The sequence below is a fragment of the Pyxicephalus adspersus genome, chromosome 6 (genome assembly GCF_032062135.1).
Source record: "Pyxicephalus adspersus chromosome 6, UCB_Pads_2.0, whole genome shotgun sequence".
Lineage (NCBI taxonomy): Eukaryota > Metazoa > Chordata > Amphibia > Anura > Pyxicephalidae > Pyxicephalus > Pyxicephalus adspersus.
This window is the reverse complement of record NC_092863.1, coordinates 11,453,551-11,474,156: the sequence shown is the minus strand read 5'-3', so window position 1 is coordinate 11,474,156 and position 20,606 is coordinate 11,453,551. Positions and strand designations below refer to the sequence as shown.

At 39.9% G+C, this 20,606-nt stretch overlaps 2 protein-coding genes across 6 annotated transcripts in view; one reads left to right on the top strand and one right to left on the bottom strand.

Moving 5' to 3' along the window:
• The window catches only part of STRADA (STE20 related adaptor alpha), a 17,215-nt gene extending 11,295 nt beyond the window's left edge, over positions 1 to 5,920 (bottom strand). Inside the window, exons 1-4 of one of the 5 annotated variants that reach the window (XM_072414556.1) lie at positions 5,851 to 5,920; positions 3,693 to 3,752; positions 2,661 to 2,718; positions 1,587 to 1,615 (exon numbers count right to left, since the gene is read on the bottom strand). In XM_072414556.1, the coding sequence (XP_072270657.1) occupies positions 1,587 to 1,615; positions 2,661 to 2,718; positions 3,693 to 3,704 (99 nt within the window). In that variant the 5' untranslated portion in view covers positions 3,705 to 3,752; positions 5,851 to 5,920. Of the gene's footprint in view, positions 1 to 1,586; positions 1,616 to 2,660; positions 2,719 to 3,692; positions 3,753 to 3,864; positions 5,741 to 5,772 lie in introns of those variants that run through there. The other 4 variants (XM_072414557.1, XM_072414558.1, XM_072414559.1 and 1 more) reach the window with 4 other exon arrangements.
• On the top strand, positions 5,915 to 19,368 carry CCDC47 (coiled-coil domain containing 47). Its single transcript, XM_072414554.1, has 13 exons — positions 5,915 to 6,002; positions 10,289 to 10,583; positions 11,323 to 11,436; positions 11,532 to 11,706; positions 11,874 to 11,995; positions 12,601 to 12,666; positions 12,831 to 12,932; positions 13,014 to 13,124; positions 13,210 to 13,295; positions 13,939 to 13,997; positions 14,088 to 14,197; positions 14,915 to 15,082; positions 15,224 to 19,368. The coding sequence occupies exons 2-13, from the start codon at positions 10,290 to 10,292 to the stop codon at positions 15,302 to 15,304; spliced, it is 1,488 nt and encodes a 495-aa protein (XP_072270655.1). The 5' UTR covers positions 5,915 to 6,002; position 10,289; the 3' UTR covers positions 15,305 to 19,368.
• The last annotated feature ends 1,238 nt before the right edge of the window (positions 19,369 to 20,606 follow it).

The following is a 20,606-nucleotide window of genomic DNA, read 5'->3' as shown; positions in this document are numbered from 1 at the left end:
CCTATCCAACAATGCAATTCCCGGGATACAAGTAATCAGCAGCCCTATCTCTGTCCTATCTCACACCTATCTGACTTTGCAATTCCCAGGATACAAGTAACCAATCAGCAGGCCAGGGAGGCATAACTATGTAAAAAGCATTTAAATGCCAGAACGTACACAACCACTGTGTTTTAGTCTGGCATAACAAATGATAAAAGCAGGGTATGTACTGACAGCTCGTGCTGGTGGCTACTTTGTACAGTCATTACTTTAGTACTTTTTTCCTAAGGCATGCTTCAATACAGAGCAAAACATATTTGCACAATCCAATTAAAATGCTAGTTTAGATGAGAGCAAAGCCCCATGATGCACATGAAAATAGTTAATAGCCCATATACATGAACAGGACCAGACAGGAACAAAGCGCCCTCCATATGAAAAGTGGGTGAGCATGACAAACGCAGCACATGTCAAGTACCTGGGAGGTCAGAGATGCTGAAAATGTCCATGAAATGAAAATGAATGTGTTACACATACAATACCAAGCAGAACTGTTATGTGTTACATACTCATCCCCCGCAGCCATATCTATATCATATTGCAGTATGGAAAGTAGCGAACCAGTAAAGGCAATACTCTATTCGAGGATCTTTTTATCTGCGGCCTGTTTATTCTATTCTTTCCTGTTCTAATTTTTTTCTATTGCTGTAAACCACATAAATTTTAACATAACAGAAAGCTCAGTAAAATATGTTACTATAATACCCGCTCCAGTTCCAGCATTGTTATAAATACAAGATCAAACCACATTTTTAAAAAATTTTATTTAGTTTGTGGCTGTCCAGATTCTATCCATGAAGACTGCAGGAAATGGGCCTGAATTATTAAAGCTCCCCAAGGCTGGAGAGGATACACTTTCATCAGTGAAGCTGAGTGATCCAGCAAACCTGGAATGTTTTTCCTAAAAGTTCTTTGCGATTTGTTAGCAAATGTTTTCAATACCGAACAGATCCATTACAGGTTTGCTGGATCACCCAGCTTCACTAATCAAAGTGTATCCTCTCCAGGTATTGAGAACTTTAATAAGCATAGGAGATCTGGCTGGTAAAGCTGTCTTTACACACAGAGTGGACCTGAAAAAACCTTGACTACTTGTCCTACTTACAAATATTTGGCATTTTCTGTTTATTTGCTATCTGTTCAGCTCAACTGTTTCCTAGCATCAAATCCAAGAGATAAGCTTAAAGTAATGAAGCAAAATATCATGCCGTGAATGAGCCCAACACCCATCATTGGTGAACAAGAAGAACCCCAAATGCCCATGACAGAAAGGTATAAATTTACCAGCACTGAAATTTATCAGTGACCCACACGGTGCATTTTATAATACCCAAGTGTGGGTATATCTGAGAAAACCCACAACTTGGGCCCTCGCATAAGTGCGTAGACAGGGGGAGAAGAGGGGCTATACAATTATTAGTAAAAAGCACCCCGATAGCTAAGTGCACTCTACCAGGCTGCTGGAGATGAATCTGCCCCACATTCAGATGCCTCCATGCTGTACATACAAAACACATGCTGCACTGACAGGCATTCCCACTTACTTTCTTTCGGGAGTCCCCTAAATGCGAGTCTAGAGGAAGGGAGAGGAGTATCGGCTCAGCTTATACCAGGCATATTGATAGAACATAAAATTCAAGCACTAGCCCTCTTTAAAGTGGATCAAAGCTATAAAAACATCCCTCTCTTTTGTTGTAACCATTGCTTTGGGTTTTATGGTCATGTGATCCCAGCTTTAGGAGATGTATATACACACAAAGCAGCTCCCTGGGTGGCTCTGCTTATACTTCAGTCCCCCAAGTTTAGGTCACATGACCACTGCCTCGGCATTTGATATCCTAACCCCCAGCGGTGGGCTGGAGAATTTTTTTTTTCGGGGTGAGGGTTTCAGAGTTTAATGTTTTATGTCAAGTGCAGACATGTTCGGTACATTTACATATTTAAAACCTCACAAAGATATTGCACCAATCTTCTTCCTGACTACATATACATATGTTCAGGCAACATTTTGCAGAATTTACATTTTTGTGCCATTTCCAAGCGGCAAACATAGACCAAGAAGTGGACATGGACCCTATATGATGCTTGAAATTAGGATGGTTCCATCATATTGGGGAGAAAAATGAAGAGGCTGATGTACTTCAATTAACTAATTATGTGAACTTGCTTTTCAAGGCTGAATATTTAAAGTAAATTTCCATACAATTTATTAAATAAGATTCTAAACTCATTTAGTATATCATCCTACAACATAGCAAGTAATATTAACTGAGTGAGAGTGAACAAATACCCGGTATCTACACCTTACTTAGCATGCATGCAATAAATATATCTGTTGCTAGGTCCAAGGTTTATTGTGACGTGTCAGGAAACAATTTATATCTACAAATATATTTGGAAAAGTTATAGCTTAGGTTCACTTTATAGCTGTTCCCAACAACTAATTCAAAGCATGCAAAGCAGGCTACTAAAAGCTCCCAGGAAACAAAAGATTAAAGAAAAAACACATGGAAGGAATTCCACTCTGTAAAAAAAAAAAAAAAAAACACAGGTAACTACTAGCAGGAGGTGCATTACTTCCAAATACTGGGGATTATGATTGTGATCAAACAACTGACCTCCAAAAAACTCCAGTTCCCTCAAGCCATCAACCAGGATCCGGTCTGAAACCCAGCGCTGAAAGAAATGGAAAAAAAAGGAGAGACAAAGTTACAACGTGATACAGAATGGGAATCACCAGCACAGCACAGAACATACAGTAGTTTTGAATACATTTTCTTAATAAAGATTACGAATAAAAAATACAACAGTAAAAATGTTTGGGAAATAAGATATACTAATTATTTTTCCCAACAATGATCATCTTGGAAATAGTATTTAGAGTATTTTAATATTTAGAATATAAGGTCTGTATTGAGATGATGGATGGAATGTTTGTGGAAATGATAGGATATCTGTCCAACGGGATAAAATAAAACACATTTTAGTAAAGCGGGGAACACTTTTGTTCACGGCTGCCTGTCCGTCTATTATAGTGACAACCATAGCCAACACCATGTATATTTACATGAATGATATGTTTGGTTGTCACAGGAACAAACCTGCAAATTGTCCAATGAATCAGACTGATTTTATTATCCATCTCTGATAATAATGTTTTGTTTTATTATCAATGTTTTGCACTCACCTGTATACAGAAAAAAAAAGGAGATCTTAGAATGCCCAGGCAAGGAATAAAATCAGAGTTTGTTACATGAACACTCCAGGATGAATGGTGAGAGAATGCTGAGAATGGACCTCTTGCCACCTCTAAGCAAGGATTTCCCTTACTTTAAAGTGATTTTTCTCTATTTCCTTTTGTGTCAAAAGGACAAAGACAGCAAAGGAATTAAAATACACCAACCAGCTTGTAAGGGGTTTTTAGCATTCTGTAAACTATCCAAAACTAAACGAAAAGCATTGTTTTTACATAGATTTGGAAGCTCATTCCTGAATCTGGCTGTATCTGACTGCTTTGTGACCATCGGCAGTTCTGATGTGATGACACTTCGGGACGGCTATTTGTATTTCTGCTGAACGCTCCAGGGCTTCATAAAACATTTAACAAGTAAATATTATAAAGGTAAACAGGTAAAATGAGGGCGACTTACAAGAAAAGACATGAGGTCCTCTTTATGTCAAATGGATATCCAGATGCCATAAACTAGAACCTGAAGAGTAAAGAAAGGTTCGGTTAACAAAGAAAAAAAAAACATATACAAAATATTTCATTAAATAAAACTGAAACCTCAAGCAGACAGCTAAACATTTTCTTTCTTTTACCTGTAAAGCATTTATAATTCTTGCCAGGTGATGTACCCTCTAGTGTACATTATTTCTTGGTTCAGCGATTTAGCTTTACCATTGGACAGGGTATCATAACTTCGGTCCAATCAGAAAGGAGCAGTAAAGTTGCCCGAATTGCAAAATAAATCAAGTAACAAAGTGATCTAACTAATCAGCAGAGAGGACAAGATCAATCTGCAGAATTGCAAAGCATATTAGCAAATGCATTTATTTTGTGTATTTGCACAGAATTCTTCATTTAATAGTAAAATAGGCATTAAAAACAGCTTAATACGAAGGCGACATACACAATCTGTTCCCAAAAACTTGAATTTTTTTTTTTTTTTACCGAAGAGATGCAAAACAGTCTATTCCCCCCATTTGTGAATCTGAAGAAATAGCAGAAGCCTATCATCCCTGGGGTACATTTTCCTCTCACACCTGATTGACTCAGAGTGCTGCTTCTTTCCCTCCTATTCTGAAAGCTGCTGTATGACATTTCGCTGCTACATGTTAGCTGCATTAAAAAAAAGACAGGATGGATATTATTTGTCTTAGATTAAATAAAACAAAAAAGAAATAGGTTGTGCATGAAAAGCAAAGCCAGCTTGCGTGAATGTAGCCACTCTACACTATTAGAAGGGCTGCACATTGGGACTCCAGCTTGTCCTGCAATACATAGAGCTCATCCCATTGGCTGCTACACTATACCAAGCTCACCCTAAATCTGCAAGAACAGGGACAACAAATTGTGCAGCCTGCCCTGCACTATAACAAGTTCATCCCAAACAAAGTACCATGAGGTTTGCTACATAGAGACCCTGTGCCTGTTCAGCACTATACTGAGTTTACCCCAAATGGTGGGGGTACAGAGGAGTCTTCTACAAAAGGTACCCACCCTGTTCATTATACCAGGCTGGGTACTATGGAGCCTACTACACACATAGATCCAACTATCCTGTACTATACTGAATTTAGCCCCTCAAGAGGGGTACTACGAGGTGTGCCAAACACAGGAACCCCAGCCTGTCCTGAATTTACCCCACAAGAGGGATACTATGGAGTCTACCAAACAAAGGGACCCCAGCCTGCCCTGCAGTATACTGAATTTACCCCAAAGAGGGGTACTTCTAGCTCTGCCAAACACAGGAACCCCAGCCTTCCTTGCACTATACTGAATTTACCCCACAAGAGGGGTATTACTAGGTCTGCCAAACACAGGAACCCCAGCCTGTCCTGTACTATACTGAATTTACCCCAAAGATGGGGTACTATGTAATCTGCCGAACACAGGAACCCCAGCCTGTCCTGTAGCATACTGAATTTACCCCAAAGATGGGGTACTATGTAATCTGCCGAACACAGGAACCCCAGCCTGTCCTGTACCATACTGAATTTACCCCCCAAAGAGGGGTATTACGAGGTCTGCCAAACACAGAGCCCTTTACCCCATATGGGCACTGAGGAGCCCCCTACTAATGGACATTGGCCTGGTCTGCACTACACTGGTTTTGCCCCAAGGGGGATCCTCAAGCTCTAACACACAGGTACCCCACTATACCAAAGGGGTTCCTATAGAGCCTGTTACACAAATGACCCCATCCTGTTCTGCACTATACTAAGTTTACCCCCAGGGATGGGGGCGCTATGGAGCCCCTGCAATGGGACCTGTCCTGGACTATACTGGGTTTAGAGTATATTACACATACAGAAGCCCCACCTGGGGTTACTGAGGAGACCCCTACAAAGAGACCCCAACTTGTTCTGTAATAACCCATGCCACCCACAAGGGGGTACTATGCCACACACAGGGACCTCACCCCAAGGGGGTACAATAGACTCTGCCACACACAGACCCCGGCCTGTCCTCTGCTATACCACCCTCCCAAGCATACCAATACCGACCATGGGTCACAACTATGTACACGCGAAGTCTTCGTTCCATTCATGCTGGGACTTGTAGTCCCCCTCATAGTTACACACCTCTCTGACAGAACGCCAGCCCACCTCTCCGCTGCTTCCGGTCTACCCCGGAAATGACCCGGCCTGGCAGAGATCGTATGAAACGCAACTTCCGGTGCGGCCTGTAAGTAAGCAGGAGGAGAGCTGAGGAGAGCTGAGAGCCGCTGCTGGGGGTAATAAGGCGAACGGGGGCAGGAGGGTGAGGGGTATGGGGTGTAACGGGTGTAACTAAGCCTTTATGTTTGTTATATAGAGGGCAGTATAATGTTACCAGGACATTCTGTGATTATTATACAATACGAACACCGAAGGGATGTGTTAATGATATTTAACATGGTTACTATCAGTGATGGGTGTAGCTGAATATTTAACAGAAGGAAACATTAAGTAATATTATACAAAAATGTCTATTAGTCTTCTCTGGACTTCTACATAATGGCTGCCGGGTAATATGGCGAAGATAATATCGTATTATAAGGAGCACCAATCAGCCGGTTTGTCATTGGCACGCATGCGCAGATTATCACCATATTTGGAGACATCGGGGGAGGGCGCATGTATTCTAATACCATTGGCTTTGATAAACTAAGATAGACTCATCCATGGTGATTGGCTTCTTTATAATGGCCGTGGTGTCTTCCTTGGCCTTGCCCATAATGGTGCCAACACTTGGCGCATGTTTGACATCAGCATGTAGGTGATAACATTCAGCACTATTAGGCGTGCACCATGACTCCTGGTGCCGAACATTCACAACAGCTCAGTGCTCAACACAGACAATTTGTTTAGGTTGGATGGTAAGAAGCTGTAGGCGGGTGGCAGTCTCTGTATTGTGACCCAACTCATTAGTAACCCCCCAAACACAGCTGGGTGGTGCGCCCATCTCAAGGGGTCCGGGGAGAACTCTGGAGCATGTTATCAACGCATGTGCGTGACTACGTATGCTTCAGGTGTCTCTGCCATTTCGGGTTATGCTAAATGCTTCACCAAGCATGCGTGGTAGTGTCAACATTTTAAAGTTATAGGGAACAGCTAGACATTTTAATTGTGCCTAAATAGCACCCTGAGAATGTACGTTCAATCTGCATTCTATTCTGTATAATAGTGTACTTTATTATGTGAGGTGCCTAGGCACTCCTGTACCTGCAGCCTCAGAGCTGTATATCAGGTGACTTCCTGTGCCTAGGCACTCTTATACCTGCAGCCTCGTAGCTGTATATCAGGTGACTTCCTCATAGCCTCATAGCTGTATATCTGCAGGGTGAGACCCAAAGCACTGCTGTCTGTGATATCATTGTTCTTCTGACATGAGGAAGCAAAGCCTTTTTTCCAAGATGGCATCACATGACACGCTTGATTTCATGTGGCTGCTTACAGCCAGATCCTTACCTGCCCCCTGAGGACTGGCACAGCAGCTCTGGTTAAAAAACTAGCACTGCTCACTACAGTCCCTATTTATTCCCTATGAGGCTACCGCAGGGAGACGTAACATGTAGCGTCTCCCGTTGTGGCAGCGTTCCTTGACCTCTCTACAAACCTCCCCCACCCCCTGGTTTATGGTATAGCTCACACCATTGTTTGCATTGCCTGTGATCACACTGAATGTTTAGCTTTATATCATCATAGACCCTGTACATGAGCACATGTATATTGTATTTCTGTCCTGTGTTTTGAAGTTTGTTGGCTTCCTATGTATTGGGTGAGCCATTATATCAATGTATAGAATCTCTGTGCACAACTATTGGTAATTGTAGTGCTGGCTATGTACAGCATATGATCCCATACATCAATATGTGTAATCAGTGATGGTGCTAGCTGTGCACAAATAGAATTTTGTTTGATAGGAACTAAACGTGCAATAGTCGCTTATCCCTGTTCTGTAGCAAGGTGCTGCCATCTTCTTTTCTTCTGTAGGCCCATTATGATTGGCCTTGTCCGGAAGATGTAACTCCTGCAAGCTCATAGGAGTTCATTCTTGGCATGTACAAGGAAAGCCGAGATTGGTGGGTTTTCCTGCGCATGCGCAGTTCAACAACATTTGTCAGACGGGTAAGAACGATTATTGAGGAAGGGACATTGCCTGTCACTTCCTTCAATACCCACCTGCCTGAATCTCTAAAGCTTAAAGTGGGATTTCTTTTTCTTATCTTATGTCATTGGCATGCATGTGAAGAGTTTACAGATGCCCTCCATTGTTTGTAAACTAAGCGACTGTCTAAATTCAATCAAATTGAAATGGATCAAGAGGTCTGAATGGATGTGACCTGTCCTGCTCAGTCTTTAATTCTGCAATGAATAGAGATTATTATGAATCAAATTCAGAAAGTGAAAATCGCCTGATGATCAGTGCTATGAAATGATTGAGTGGGCTGCATGTTCTATTCCACTGTTATGTATACTTTGCATGTTCCTGCAGTCCAGCTGTCATATTTGCTGCTAATACATGCTGGACATGAAGGCTGGCATTCCTTTTGGCTGTATGTTGGTACACAGCCTGCAATGTGTCTCTGGTGACATGTGGCTCTATCCCTGCACACCTGACACTGCCAATCACTGACATGTGCTGTCACCTTATAAGGTTTACATCGCCTTGAGCTTTGTGTGTATATGAATCTACAGAAATCCACAAAGTTTTATTTCTCAAATTCCACAGAATGGATTGGTAAGGACGTACTTAAAAATACTTTCCTCTCCTTTTTTTTTTACCTATTTGGGACTTGCATGGATAAGGACAAATTCACTGATCCCTATTTCAGCCTTGGCTGATGTAATTACCAAAGTGATTGGGTGGCATTTAGCTGTGTTCCTGTATTTGCAGACCAGCCTTGGTTTCATGTCTCTGATCTGCTCGGGTAACATTCCCTATTTTGTTTTTTATGCAGCTGTGATCCAGGGCTTCTTTAGATTCTATCTCCAATCTATCCATGAAATGTTATTAGGCATCAAAATGACACCTAGTCTTTCCATTATAATAGCTATGTCTCTATGAATCTTTTACTGTTGCAAACAATCACTTCTGTAGTAAATGTGTAAGGTAATTGTGCAAGAGTCTGGGGGGAGTGTTATACAGGGCACAATGAGCCAGGAAGGGATTAACTGTTAAGGAGATTATTGGAAATATTTCACTGTCTGAGCTTGGTTAGATTACCGCTGTTATTAAAGGACCTTTAATCTATATTTACCATAGCCATGAGTTTCCATGTTCAGCCCTGGTCTTTAGGTTAGTACACCTGGTATGATCACTGTTCTACCCGCTGTTTGCTTACCCTTCTCTCCATTGACAAAATCTTGTATGTTGCGGGGAGGAGATCACAGAGGGGAAGATCGCTGGGCACAGGGGCAAAGGTTGCTTCACTACCTGGTTTTGTATAGTTATTTTTTACACTTATCTACAAGATCTGCTTATCAATGGTCACAAATTTAAGCTACGTACACACGTGCAATAACTGTTGTTGGAAAACGAACGATTTACAACCAGTCAACGATTATTCACAATTATTTTGAAGGATCGTATTGTGCACAATTCTGTACATGCTGAAACAATACGATCGTTCAAATATAATCCACCAATAGTGTACACACACTAGATAAGATTGTTTGAACGATGCAGGAAGTGACATGTAAAGGGGAAAGTGTACCACAGAACCATCCACGATCACTGAACGACTGTACACACAATAGATAGCGGATGATCGTCGCCCAATCTGATCTGCCGGGACGGTCGTTCGTTTCCAGGAATATTTCTCTTTCTTCTGCGTCGTTGGCCAGTCGTTCACTTTTTTTGTTAGATTTATTGGGCAATCGGTCGTTAGTCATTCGTTTCTAACGATAATTATTGCATGTGTGTATGTAGCCTTAATCTTGACAATAAAATGAAAATGCTTATACAGGTAGTCCCCGAGTTAAGGACATTCCACATATGGATGACTCCTAGATATGAACGGGCTTCCCTGCTCTGTGTGCAGGAAAATTGAGACTTGATAAGAAGGGAAGGGGGTAGTTCTTGCAGAAGAAATCTTTTGCTAAACACAGCTGAGACTGCGCTCTTTTCTGACCAAAACAAACTCTGCAGTTGTTTCTTTTATGCATATCAAAGCACAGCTTGCTCCAGAAGTTAATGAATGTCTAGGCTCCATAATGTTTTTTTTTGTTTTGTTTTGTTTGTGTTTAACTCCCAGTGAGGAATTTATACAGTAACTGACACCTCACTGCCTAATAATATGTTGAGACAAACATCCGTCCTAATTGCTTTTATTAAAATAATGTACATTTTACTTACTTACGACCTACATACAAATTCAATTTAAGAACAAACCTACAGTCCTTATCTCAAATGTAACCCGGGGACTACCTGTATTCCATATCAGTTGAGTCTCTGTTGTCACACAGCAGGAGTAGCAAAAGGTAACAAAATAAAACTACATAATTTTATACTAATATCTTTTTTTTCCCCTCGTAGTATGTATTCGGCCAAGATGTTGTCCCGCCTGTTGGTGGGTGTCCTCCTTATGCTGCTGGTGACCACCTCCAGCGCCAAGTTCCAAGAGTTTGATGACGGCGACGATGTAGCAGAATATGATGACAATGATTTTGCAGAGTTTGAGGATGCTCCAGAGGAGACCGCCACCACCCACCCTCCCCAGCAGGGCCCACCGGAAGATGAGGAGGAGGAAGAGGAGGAGGATGACGACGATGAAGAGGCCACAGTGGAATTAGAAGGGCAGGAAGAATTTGAACTGGATGCAGATGGACAAGTAAGATTTGCCATTGCTTTATTAGGGCAGAATTGTTATTTTGGGAAGAAGGACAGTCACCTGCACAGGCCAGGCAGCTGTTGTGTCTCAGCATTGTAACTGGTTGTAACAGAACATGTGACTCACTCATGTAACAACACCGGTGCTTAAAGATCTGCCCAGTACTGTCCTGTTGGGGTCAGAAAGTGCTTAGATCTTTGTAGGCTGTAGCTAGAAATGCTTGGAGCCTACACAGTGCTGTTTGTGGTCATGACGGACCCTGCACTGGAGTCAAAAATATATAGGAACTTTAATGAGAGAACTTTGTGCTTTTCCCTACATAAGTCTCATTACTTTAAGGGTTAGGTTAAAGTCCCTTTTAACCCCCCTGTATTATTGTTTTTTATCATATGTGTTCTTACCTATGGTTCCTATTGGATGTACATTTGCTCTATTTTCATGTTGTTCTTTTTTATGCCTGTACTGTTGAAATTTACTTTTTGAAATGCAAATAAAAATAGATTAACCCATAAAGTCCCTTTCAAAGAGTCTAAAATCCCAGGCTGTGATTTAGTAAAAATAAAACAAAACATATGATATCTTGCAAAGATTACTGGTAAGCAATTAAAAACTTGTTATTTAAAGCAAAGAATGTTAAGATAAGTTGGTGAGGTAAATTTCAATTCACTTACATTTTTTAATCTGTTTTTTTTTTTTCTTAATGCAAACTTGACATGATGACCGTTTGTTTTTGTGTCAGGAGTCTGAAACCGATACTGAACCATATGATGATGAAGAGTTTGAAGGTTATGAAGATAAGATTGATGCAGGCACCTCCAACAAGAACAACAAACCACCTATTAACATTGTGGATGTAAGGATAACAATTCATATCTTCTATGTTGTGGATGGGAATGTACAATCATTTTCTGGTTTCTTTATATCTTTATATTTTTTTTTTTGCACTAGGTGCCTGCTCACCTACAAAACAGCTGGGAGAGCTATTATATGGAAATCCTTATGGTCACCGGCCTCTTGGCTTATATCATGAACTACATCATCGGCAAAAACAAGAACAGCCGCCTTGCACATGCTTGGTTTAACTCCCACAGAGAGCTCCTGGAGAGTAACTTCTCACTCGTAGGTGAGTGTACCTGTGTGGTATCATGTTCTTCTGTTGATGGCAATGTGTGTAAAATCGTTAGCATTAGACATATTAAATGTAAAATAAAATTTTAGTTTTTAGTTTGCAGGCAATATCATTGATTTTGAGAATCAGCATTATTAACCAGTTACTTTTTTTGCTTGCAGGAGATGATGGGACTAGCAAAGAAGCAGTGAGCACTGGAAAACTGAACCAAGAGAATGAGCACATCTACAATCTCTGGTGTTCAGGTCGCCTGTGTTGTGAAGGCATGCTGATTCAGCTTAAGGTACTGTCCTTGTTTTTAGTCCTTTAACTAAAATAATAGGCACAGCTTGTAGTTCCTTGGGATAGCAGACCTTTTGCTAGCTTGCAACACACAGGCAAAAATCGAATAGGAGGTCCATGTAAGCTTTTATGCTAAAGTGAACCATTACTGGGATAATATAAATGCTGCCATTACTGAACTTCTAAAGAATGCAATGTAAAATTGTATGAAGCTTGCTGCAAACTTGTGCCACGGTTAGCTGAACACCTGATCTGCTTCCTCATATTGCTTGCTTGCTTTTAGTACAGAATCAATGACCCTATATAATTATAAACCAGGCCACCAGGGGCAACCTATATAATTTTTTAATGTAGGTTTGCTTTGAAAAGGTCCATTCTGTATGCTCACACATAATATTAAATTTATGTAATTATAATCTAGACTAGATAAACTTTTGAGGGTTAATTGACCTCTAATTCCTACAGCTTCAATAAAGAATGTTTTTTTATTATTTTTTTTTTATTATTAGAAAGATTACATACATACCATTTTTGTACAGTTTGTCATTGGTACAACCACTTTGCTCCTGCGAAAAAAGGTTGCTAAAAGCTTTTTCTGTATTTTAGTTTTTGAAACGCCAGGACCTGCTAAATGTGTTGGCTCGTATGATGCGTCCAGCTTGTGATCAAGTGGTATGTATTTGTTTAAATACTTTTTTTACTATTGGGAAATGTAATTCTCCATATAGCTTTATCCTATATACTAAAAAAAGCATCTCTGATTTGCAGTTTTCTAATGTGTTACAAGAGTGTTATTGTTATTTTAGGTATTTATATTTTTTTCCCTCTTATAACAGCAAATAAAAGTAACAATGAATGATGAGGACATGGATACATATGTCTTTGCTGTTGGTACTCGAAAGACCCTGGCACGGCTGCAGAAAGAGATGCAGGACTTGGTAAGCTTCTTAGACTTTGAATAGCTGATGAACTGTTATTATGGTGTAAAAATCCTGACAAACCTGTTTTCTTCTATAAAGAGTGAGTTCTGCAGTGATAAACCCAAGTCTGCAGCCAAGCTGGGGCTCCCAGATTCTCTGGCCATTCTGTCGGAGATGGGGGAGGTGACAGATGGTGTCCTGGACACTAAGGTAAAAACGTATAGCTCTTCTTTTAAAGTTTGGTTCCAATTTCCTTTGGACAGACAGCTACATGTTCTCTCTCTGTCTTCCACAGATGGTTCACTTTCTAACACATTACGCTGATAAGATTGAATCCATCCATTTCTCGGACCAATTTTCTGGTCCAAAGCTTATGCAAGAGTAAGTATTCCTTCCTCTTCTCTGTGTCATATCATGCATGTATGATAGGCTCTCTGCCATTACCAGTAGTTTTTCTTTTATTGCAACGCTGGACCTGATATTATGTTTGTAGCAGAAAGACCCACATAGCACTGCAACAAATTAAGGTGATCCATTTGTAAGTTTCAGAACAAATGGCAGCAAGTAGCGCTGTGCAGTGGCATTTGCTAAATATCCTTGCAATTTCCCAGGAGAGGATTATTTTTTTTAGTTAAACATTAAATGGACATGAAACTGATGTCAATTGTAGCTTAAATGAATCATCTACAGATTTCATTTATCTCAGCCCCTTCTCATGATCCCATCTAATACAAATCATAATGAACATGGAAAGTAGGTTGGGCTGGCAGCTCGTAACACAGTTAGTGTTCTTGATTCTCTGATCTCTCTTATCTTATCTGATGGCATTACTCAAATCAAAGTATTTTTGTTTTTTGGTCTTTTAACTTATTGAAAAAAAATATATATATACACATACACATGCTGTTTTACCATACTTTCTGTGTCAGATTGTCCTCAATGTAAAAAAAGAGTCCTATGATTTGGGATCTTTATGGCAAAAATGTTATTTTATGGTACCATCAGACAAATATTTTTGTTACAGGGAGGGGCAGCCACTGAAACTGCCAGAGACTAAGAGGACTCTGTTGTTTACATTTAATGGTAAGTACCAAGAAGCTGTTCTATAAAAGCACTGTACAACAGGTAACAATGTAAGACTGTTCTAGGGTAAACCTTTGTCCTTTCCAACAGTGCCTGGAGGAGGAAATGCGTCTGTCAAGGATATGGAGTCCCTTTTTCCACTAATGAACATGGTCATGTATAGCATTGACAAAGTAAAGAAGTTCCGTTTGAACAGAGAGGTGAGTGGACTTGTATTACCTTAATTATCTGTGGTGTATTACCTACAAAAGCGATTGTAGCATACATACAAATAAATCTTGACAGGTGCTCCCCAATTCTGTACTACAGGCTTTGTATCCTAAAAAAGCTAAAATATTTTAGTGCTACTTTGTCCCCCTGCTACCTGCATTGTGCATTGCTGGTTAGCATCCTCCCACTATGGATGCCCATCCCAAGCTCTGTGACTACTTTAGGTGATGCAGAGTAATTCCTGCCTATTGGCTTACAAAGCAGACAATCGCACTTGACACCTGTTTTCAGCTTTCAGTTGGCAACTCTGTAGAATGGCTTTATTAGCTGAACTTAAAGATGACCAATTTTCTCAATGCCTGGTAATCACTTTCTCTGCCACTCAGTGTGCAATGCTCAAATTGTCAAGTCCTTGTCATATAAAGGAGAGGTGATGGTTTGTATATCTTGTGTTTGCCCTAACACAGACCAACACAAATCATTGAATAGACTCGAGGTTGTGGCATGTGAGCATGGGGAAGGCAGAATTTACTTGATGAGAAGCGTATCAAGAGACAAATTCATTTTAATCTAAGTGTATCTAAAGCCAAATCTTTTATTTTGAAAAGAGTGGGGATTTGTTAAAATCTCTTTATATCACTGAAATTGTTGTGCTACACACTAGCTTTTACATAGTTATCCTTTATAATTTCTGTTTTTAATGGCAGGGCAAGCAAAAAGCCGATAAGAACCGTTCCCGCGTGGAAGAAAATTTCTTGAAGCTAACTCATGTGCAGCGCCAGGAAGCAGCCCAGACCCGACGAGAAGAGAAGAAACGTGCAGAAAAGGAGCGTATCATGAATGAAGAAGATCCTGAGAAACAGCGTCGGCTGGAAGTAAGAGCAACATGTATTGGATTGGTCAGGAGGGAGCACCACCAGTTTATATGATTCCACTTGCATCTTACACCACATAGTTCTGGATTTTTTTATTGTACAAATAGCTGAATGCTGTTTCGTTTTGCTTTTTTTCCCCAGGAAGCTGCCCAGCGCCGTGAACAGAAAAAGATTGAAAAGAAACAGATGAAAATGAAGCAGATTAAAGTGAAGGCCATGTAAAAGAATTATGCTGCTTTCAACCACATCCCTTGACATCCCTCCACTTCCCATTCACTTGCAGGGGAACAGAATCTTCATGTAGTAAATGTCACTGCCTTTAATTGCGGAGATATGTTAAAGGAAGGGTAGTGTCTCCTGAGTTCCAGCATACATTCTGCTATCCTAACTCTTGGGCCTGCCAGCTAACTTATGTAATCACTCACAGACCCTTGGGCTTTTCAGGTAAAGCACATCCCTATGCTTGTGTTTTTATAACTTTTTATAGTAGGTTAAGAGTACATTTAAAGTGTCACTAAACCCCTGCTGATCAACATTTGGTCAAACTTTATATCAGTTCCCAGAACATTTTTTTCTTTCTATTGAATGAGCTTCCAAGTCCTTTTTTTTTTTTTTACTATTGTTAATTTATTTTTCATTGCAAATCTTCAAGATACAACTTTTCCTGTCCAAGGTTAAAGTAGTACATGAATCATAATGATCATGTGCACGGCTAGCTTTAAACTAAATATCCTATGAGGTCTTGCTTTGTCTTTCAGCAATGCACATGCATGCCAAGCAGGATGGTCATAAAAGCACATTCATATCTAACCTCAAAGACGTGCATACACATATTAGAATCTATATGGATTTTTATAATTTGAGTTTAGTTACACTTTAAAGTACAACTCTAGCTCTAACTTTATTTTTTTTTTTTTTTTGCCTGGGGAATCGTTTAAAAGACCTCATAGTGCTGATGACTCTCAACCTTCCCTGCTTTGGCAGGATATGGGCTTTATCCAATTTTTATCACATGATTCAGTTTTGTTGTCTCTTAGAAAAACTATTTGTTACTTCACATGACAAACTGAGTGCTGTGCTGTAATGGTTAGTCATTTAAATTGTCCGCGGCTGTTTTCATATCAGCTACAGCGCACAACAACCCTCAAGTATTACAGAAAAATTCATAGTACAGTCCCCAGTTGCAAAAATCTGGTATATGCTGGCTTTTCTGCTAACCTGCATTGTGGATGGGATTCAGAAAATTATGTTTTTTTTATACTAAACTATGCTCCCTCCTCATTAGTTCTATTGCTATCCCCACCCTGGATTTTATAGATATAATATAAAAGTATTTAAGTTATTACAAAAATATTTCTGAAAGCTATAACAACAAAATAAAAGTAGTATTATTGGTAGGGTGTCCTCCAGAATGGGGGTAGTAGAGGGGCTGCTTGCATGGATTCCAAATATCTATAAAAAGAACCGGTCATTATAACTGCTAGCAGAATCAACTCACAAGAGCATTATCATCTATTGTGTTATATATATTTGCACAAAATCTTCTCAGATCATTGAAAGTCGCACCATTCTGATCAGATTAATTTACCATACACAGGTTATATTTTGGTTTTTGGCTATGATGGGAAGTTTTAAATATGTTTTGCTAAAGAACGCATGAGCCTTTTAGATGGATGAGATAAAATAATAGATCATTCAAAAATAGGCCTTTCATACCTTAAATGGCCAATGTAAAATGTGAAAATAAAATAGTTTTATACCTGAATAATGTTTGAGAAACAGGCACTTGTGTTTTCAGGAAATGGGAACCTAAGGCCTGTTCTTTTTATATCTGCTCTTTTTTTTTTTTGGCTCTCCAGTGAGGCATCCAACCACCCAGCACCATTATTAAAATCGGGAACAAGGCAAAGGGCTGAAATAAACAATAGACACCAAAGTCTCCATGGATCCCACTGATTCTTGGATTTAAAAATAATAAGAATGTAGTTTATCCCAAGCGCCTCGCCATTTCTGAGTGACTTTCTAGTAGTCTATAGTTTTTTGCTATATTCTAAGCTTCTTGGTTCTAATGTGACCAACAACCTCTGTGTTCTTCCATCGCCCATAGAAGCCATTGATATCAGTGAGGTAGAAGGACGCAACCTTCAGTTCTCAACTCAGCAAATATTTTATACAGCGGTGTTTTACAGCTCTAATATTTGAGTCTCACATGAAAATAATGTTTATAAAGAATAAATTCTTACCAAGTAACACTAATGAAGAATTCTTGATATCAGAATCTATGCAAAATAGTTGAATTTTAATGTTGTAGCCCTTATTCTACTAAGAAGCTAATATTTCTAATTTACTGGCCAGTGCTTTCCAAATTTGGCTATACTTTTTGATTATCACTTAATCCTTGTTTCACATGACCTGAATTTTGCTTTGCCCTGCAGCACAACTATTTGTAAAATTTCATTATGGCATTTTATCAGTTGCAGTGCTATACTTAGATGGACAAACTGAGACTTCAAATATAAAGTGCAGAGTATACCAAGGTTTTGACTATTATACCATTATACCATTATACCATTGCGGTTTGACTATTAAAGGGTCTTAACTTGAGGTTCAGCTTTTTTCAGTTAATGTGAATATTGATTTAATATTAGTGATTTGTTGCTATAATCCCTAAGGTTGAATGTAAATCTTATGGGGGCACAGGCTCATAGACTCCTAGTTTTGCCTCCCCCCCTCTTCATACTTGACTTCCATGAGCGTGTCTACTGATGTTTGCTCAAAAAATAAAATGATTGTGGAAGTTAAAAGTCCATGTAGTGCAAGATTATACGAGGATAAGAACATGCTCCTGTGTTATCATACCCAGTCAGCAATTGGCCACTCGGGTACTCACTGCTGCACATGCTTATCCACTCTTCTAAGCACCCCATAAGGATATATTGCATGGACTGTATCTCCCTTAAGTCAGACTTTTCCAGCCATATGGCATTTCCACAGGTTTTCAATTGCTATTTTTTTTTCTTTTTACCTTTTCAGATGAGACTTGCATATGACTATGGCAGAAACAGTAGCTTTATACAGAACTTCTTTTGCTGTGAGTTTCTGCTCTCATGTCAGCTGCTTTCAATTCAGAACTCATGGTTGCTGGAGCATGATGTAGTCTCAGGTTTTCAGCCTGGGGCCATAACCATGACTGCAATGCTTTCTGCTTCATAAAAAAAAGAAAACACAAAACTGCCTAGAAGATGAAAACACATGACTGAATGTATTGAACATGACAGTATATATTAGTTGTTTGTAACTCCATATGTGTCATATACTATTGATTCAAACGAATAAAACATTAGGCATTTCAGGGGCATTCGGGGATCTGGAAAGCCATAAGCCTAAGACCTTGATAAAATAAATGCCAGTCAAATGCACAGAAGCTTTCAGATAGCCTTTGATAACTTTCTAGAAGCCATAAACACACCATTCAGCTTTGGAGGAGGGATGTGACTGCACATCCTAATTGCTGTCCTTTCAGGCAGATCCTTTCAGGACAAAGTGACATTCTCTCACTAGCCCAATACTTCACCCACTGATGCCCTAATTCCCCATGCTCCCCCTACTACAACATTTGTCTGACTTAGCCAGGGTTTAAACCATGTATAAGCTTGGTGTCCATCAGTATTGGAGCACTTACAGGAGCATTGACTTTCTCCCCTTCAAACTACATGCTTTGGCTTGGTGGTTGGCACTAAGCCCCATACATTTCATCCTGGTAGTAAAGGGGAGAGGTCACATTCTCTCCAATACAGAAAGTACCTGGTATTCCCAAAGGCTCCAACAGATAAATGAAGTAACAACGGAGTGTATTAAAGATACCGTAAGTATCCGTGGGTGGGGAGAATCAACCAGTGGAAGTGCTAGGGCGGATTTGTCCCCACCAATGAAAATCCTCCTATTAAATTCAGCTTTCCATTCCTGAATGTTCCCATGCATTAGATGATGTGTGCACAGAGTTTGGTTAATACTACAGTGAAGATTTTATTTGTAGCAATAAAGGTAAAGTGATTGATCAGACATATGGATACTCAGGAACCCAACATTTAATTGCTGCTGAAGTGGTTTTAGACAGAATGTGCTGGTGATTGTACATTTTAATCTTAGCATGAATGGAATGCTGTCTGAGATTGTTCTTCCTTTTCTTGTACATGGTCATGTGATTGCCACAGAAGCATTGCAGCTATTTTGCCATTCTGATTTTTACCTGTCAAATGAACAATAAAATGGATGTTATAAGGTTACATGTTTGTGTTTCTTGTTTGAAATTTGGGTTGCATAATCGTAAAGTTAGCTTTCTAGATCATCTTTAACAACAACAGCTTTTTGAAAAATATTTTTATCATTGCAGTATTTAAATGGCAGTTTAACTGTCTGGGTCACCTAGGACTCCATTAGAGGTTGCTGGAGGTTCCTTAAACAATGAGCAGTTTGTGACTTTGAGGTCAGTTTAACTGACACCAATGATATTTTTGGCTATCTGTAAGGGTGCATTCTGGCTAGTAATGTAAGAGGCATTCTTCCTACTGACCACCACAATAATGCACAGTGATCTGTGCATAAATTTATCATAGCTGGGGTTCCCTGAAGACCTGAAAGTTTTTTCAAGGGTTCCCCCATGTTAAAAAGTTCTGCTTCTGGAGCAAGAATTGGCTCAGTCTTCCCCCTTCTTCCATGTGAAATAATGTGCAATCTAATATTATTATTACACAGTATATAGTGCCAACATATTACGCAGCGCTGTACATAGTCGTGTCACTAGCTGTTCCTCAAATAGCTTGCAATCTAATGTCCCTACCATAGTCATATGTCATTAACAGTCTAAGGTAAATTTTTGGGAGGAAGCCAATTAACATAACCATGTTTTTGGAAAGTAATTGTGTGGTGAGTGACAATGTGAGTGGCTGTGACAAGGACTGATCAAACATATTACACATTTAGGAACACAGCCAAGAACTACGCAGGTGATTTACTTGATTGTATCGTCTCTTAGCTGGCACCTCAATCGCAAAAGTAAATGTTTAGGTCCAAGTTAGGTATGAACTGCACTAATGTTGGAATTCTTTATACTGGTGTTACATTTATGGGTATATATAAACTAAGGAGTGTGTGTCTCTTTCTCTCCCTCCCTCTCCCCCCCCCCCCCCGCTCTGCAACCTCCTCCCCCTCTTCTTCTTCCTCCCCCCCCTCACCCACATAATTAAAGCAAGCCATTGCTCATGCAGGATCGGGCACAGGTTTGACTGTGGTATTGACTGTGTGTGTGTCTCACTTCTCTTTCACCCTCTCCCCCTCTTTCTTCCTCCCTCCTTCTTTCGCTTCTCTCTCTCTCTCTCCCAAAATAAAGCAAGCCATTGCTCATGCAGGGGTGGGCACTGGTTCTCTTTAGTGTTTCCCTTCCCCTATTTTCCATTCCTTTGCCCCTCCAGTTCAGCTACCAGAAACAAATACTTGGTATAGGAATCATCTGACCCAGTACATA

Coding starts and splice junctions, on each gene's coding strand:
- CCDC47 (XM_072414554.1), top strand. CDS start 10,290: ATGTATTCGGCCAAGATGTTGTCCCGCCTGTTGGTGGGTGTCCTCCTT. Junction 11,996..12,600: donor GCATGCTGATTCAGCTTAAG/GTACTGTCCTTG, acceptor TCTGTATTTTAG/TTTTTGAAACGCCAGGACCT. Junction 13,125..13,209: donor ATGGTGTCCTGGACACTAAG/GTAAAAACGTAT, acceptor TGTCTTCCACAG/ATGGTTCACTTTCTAACACA.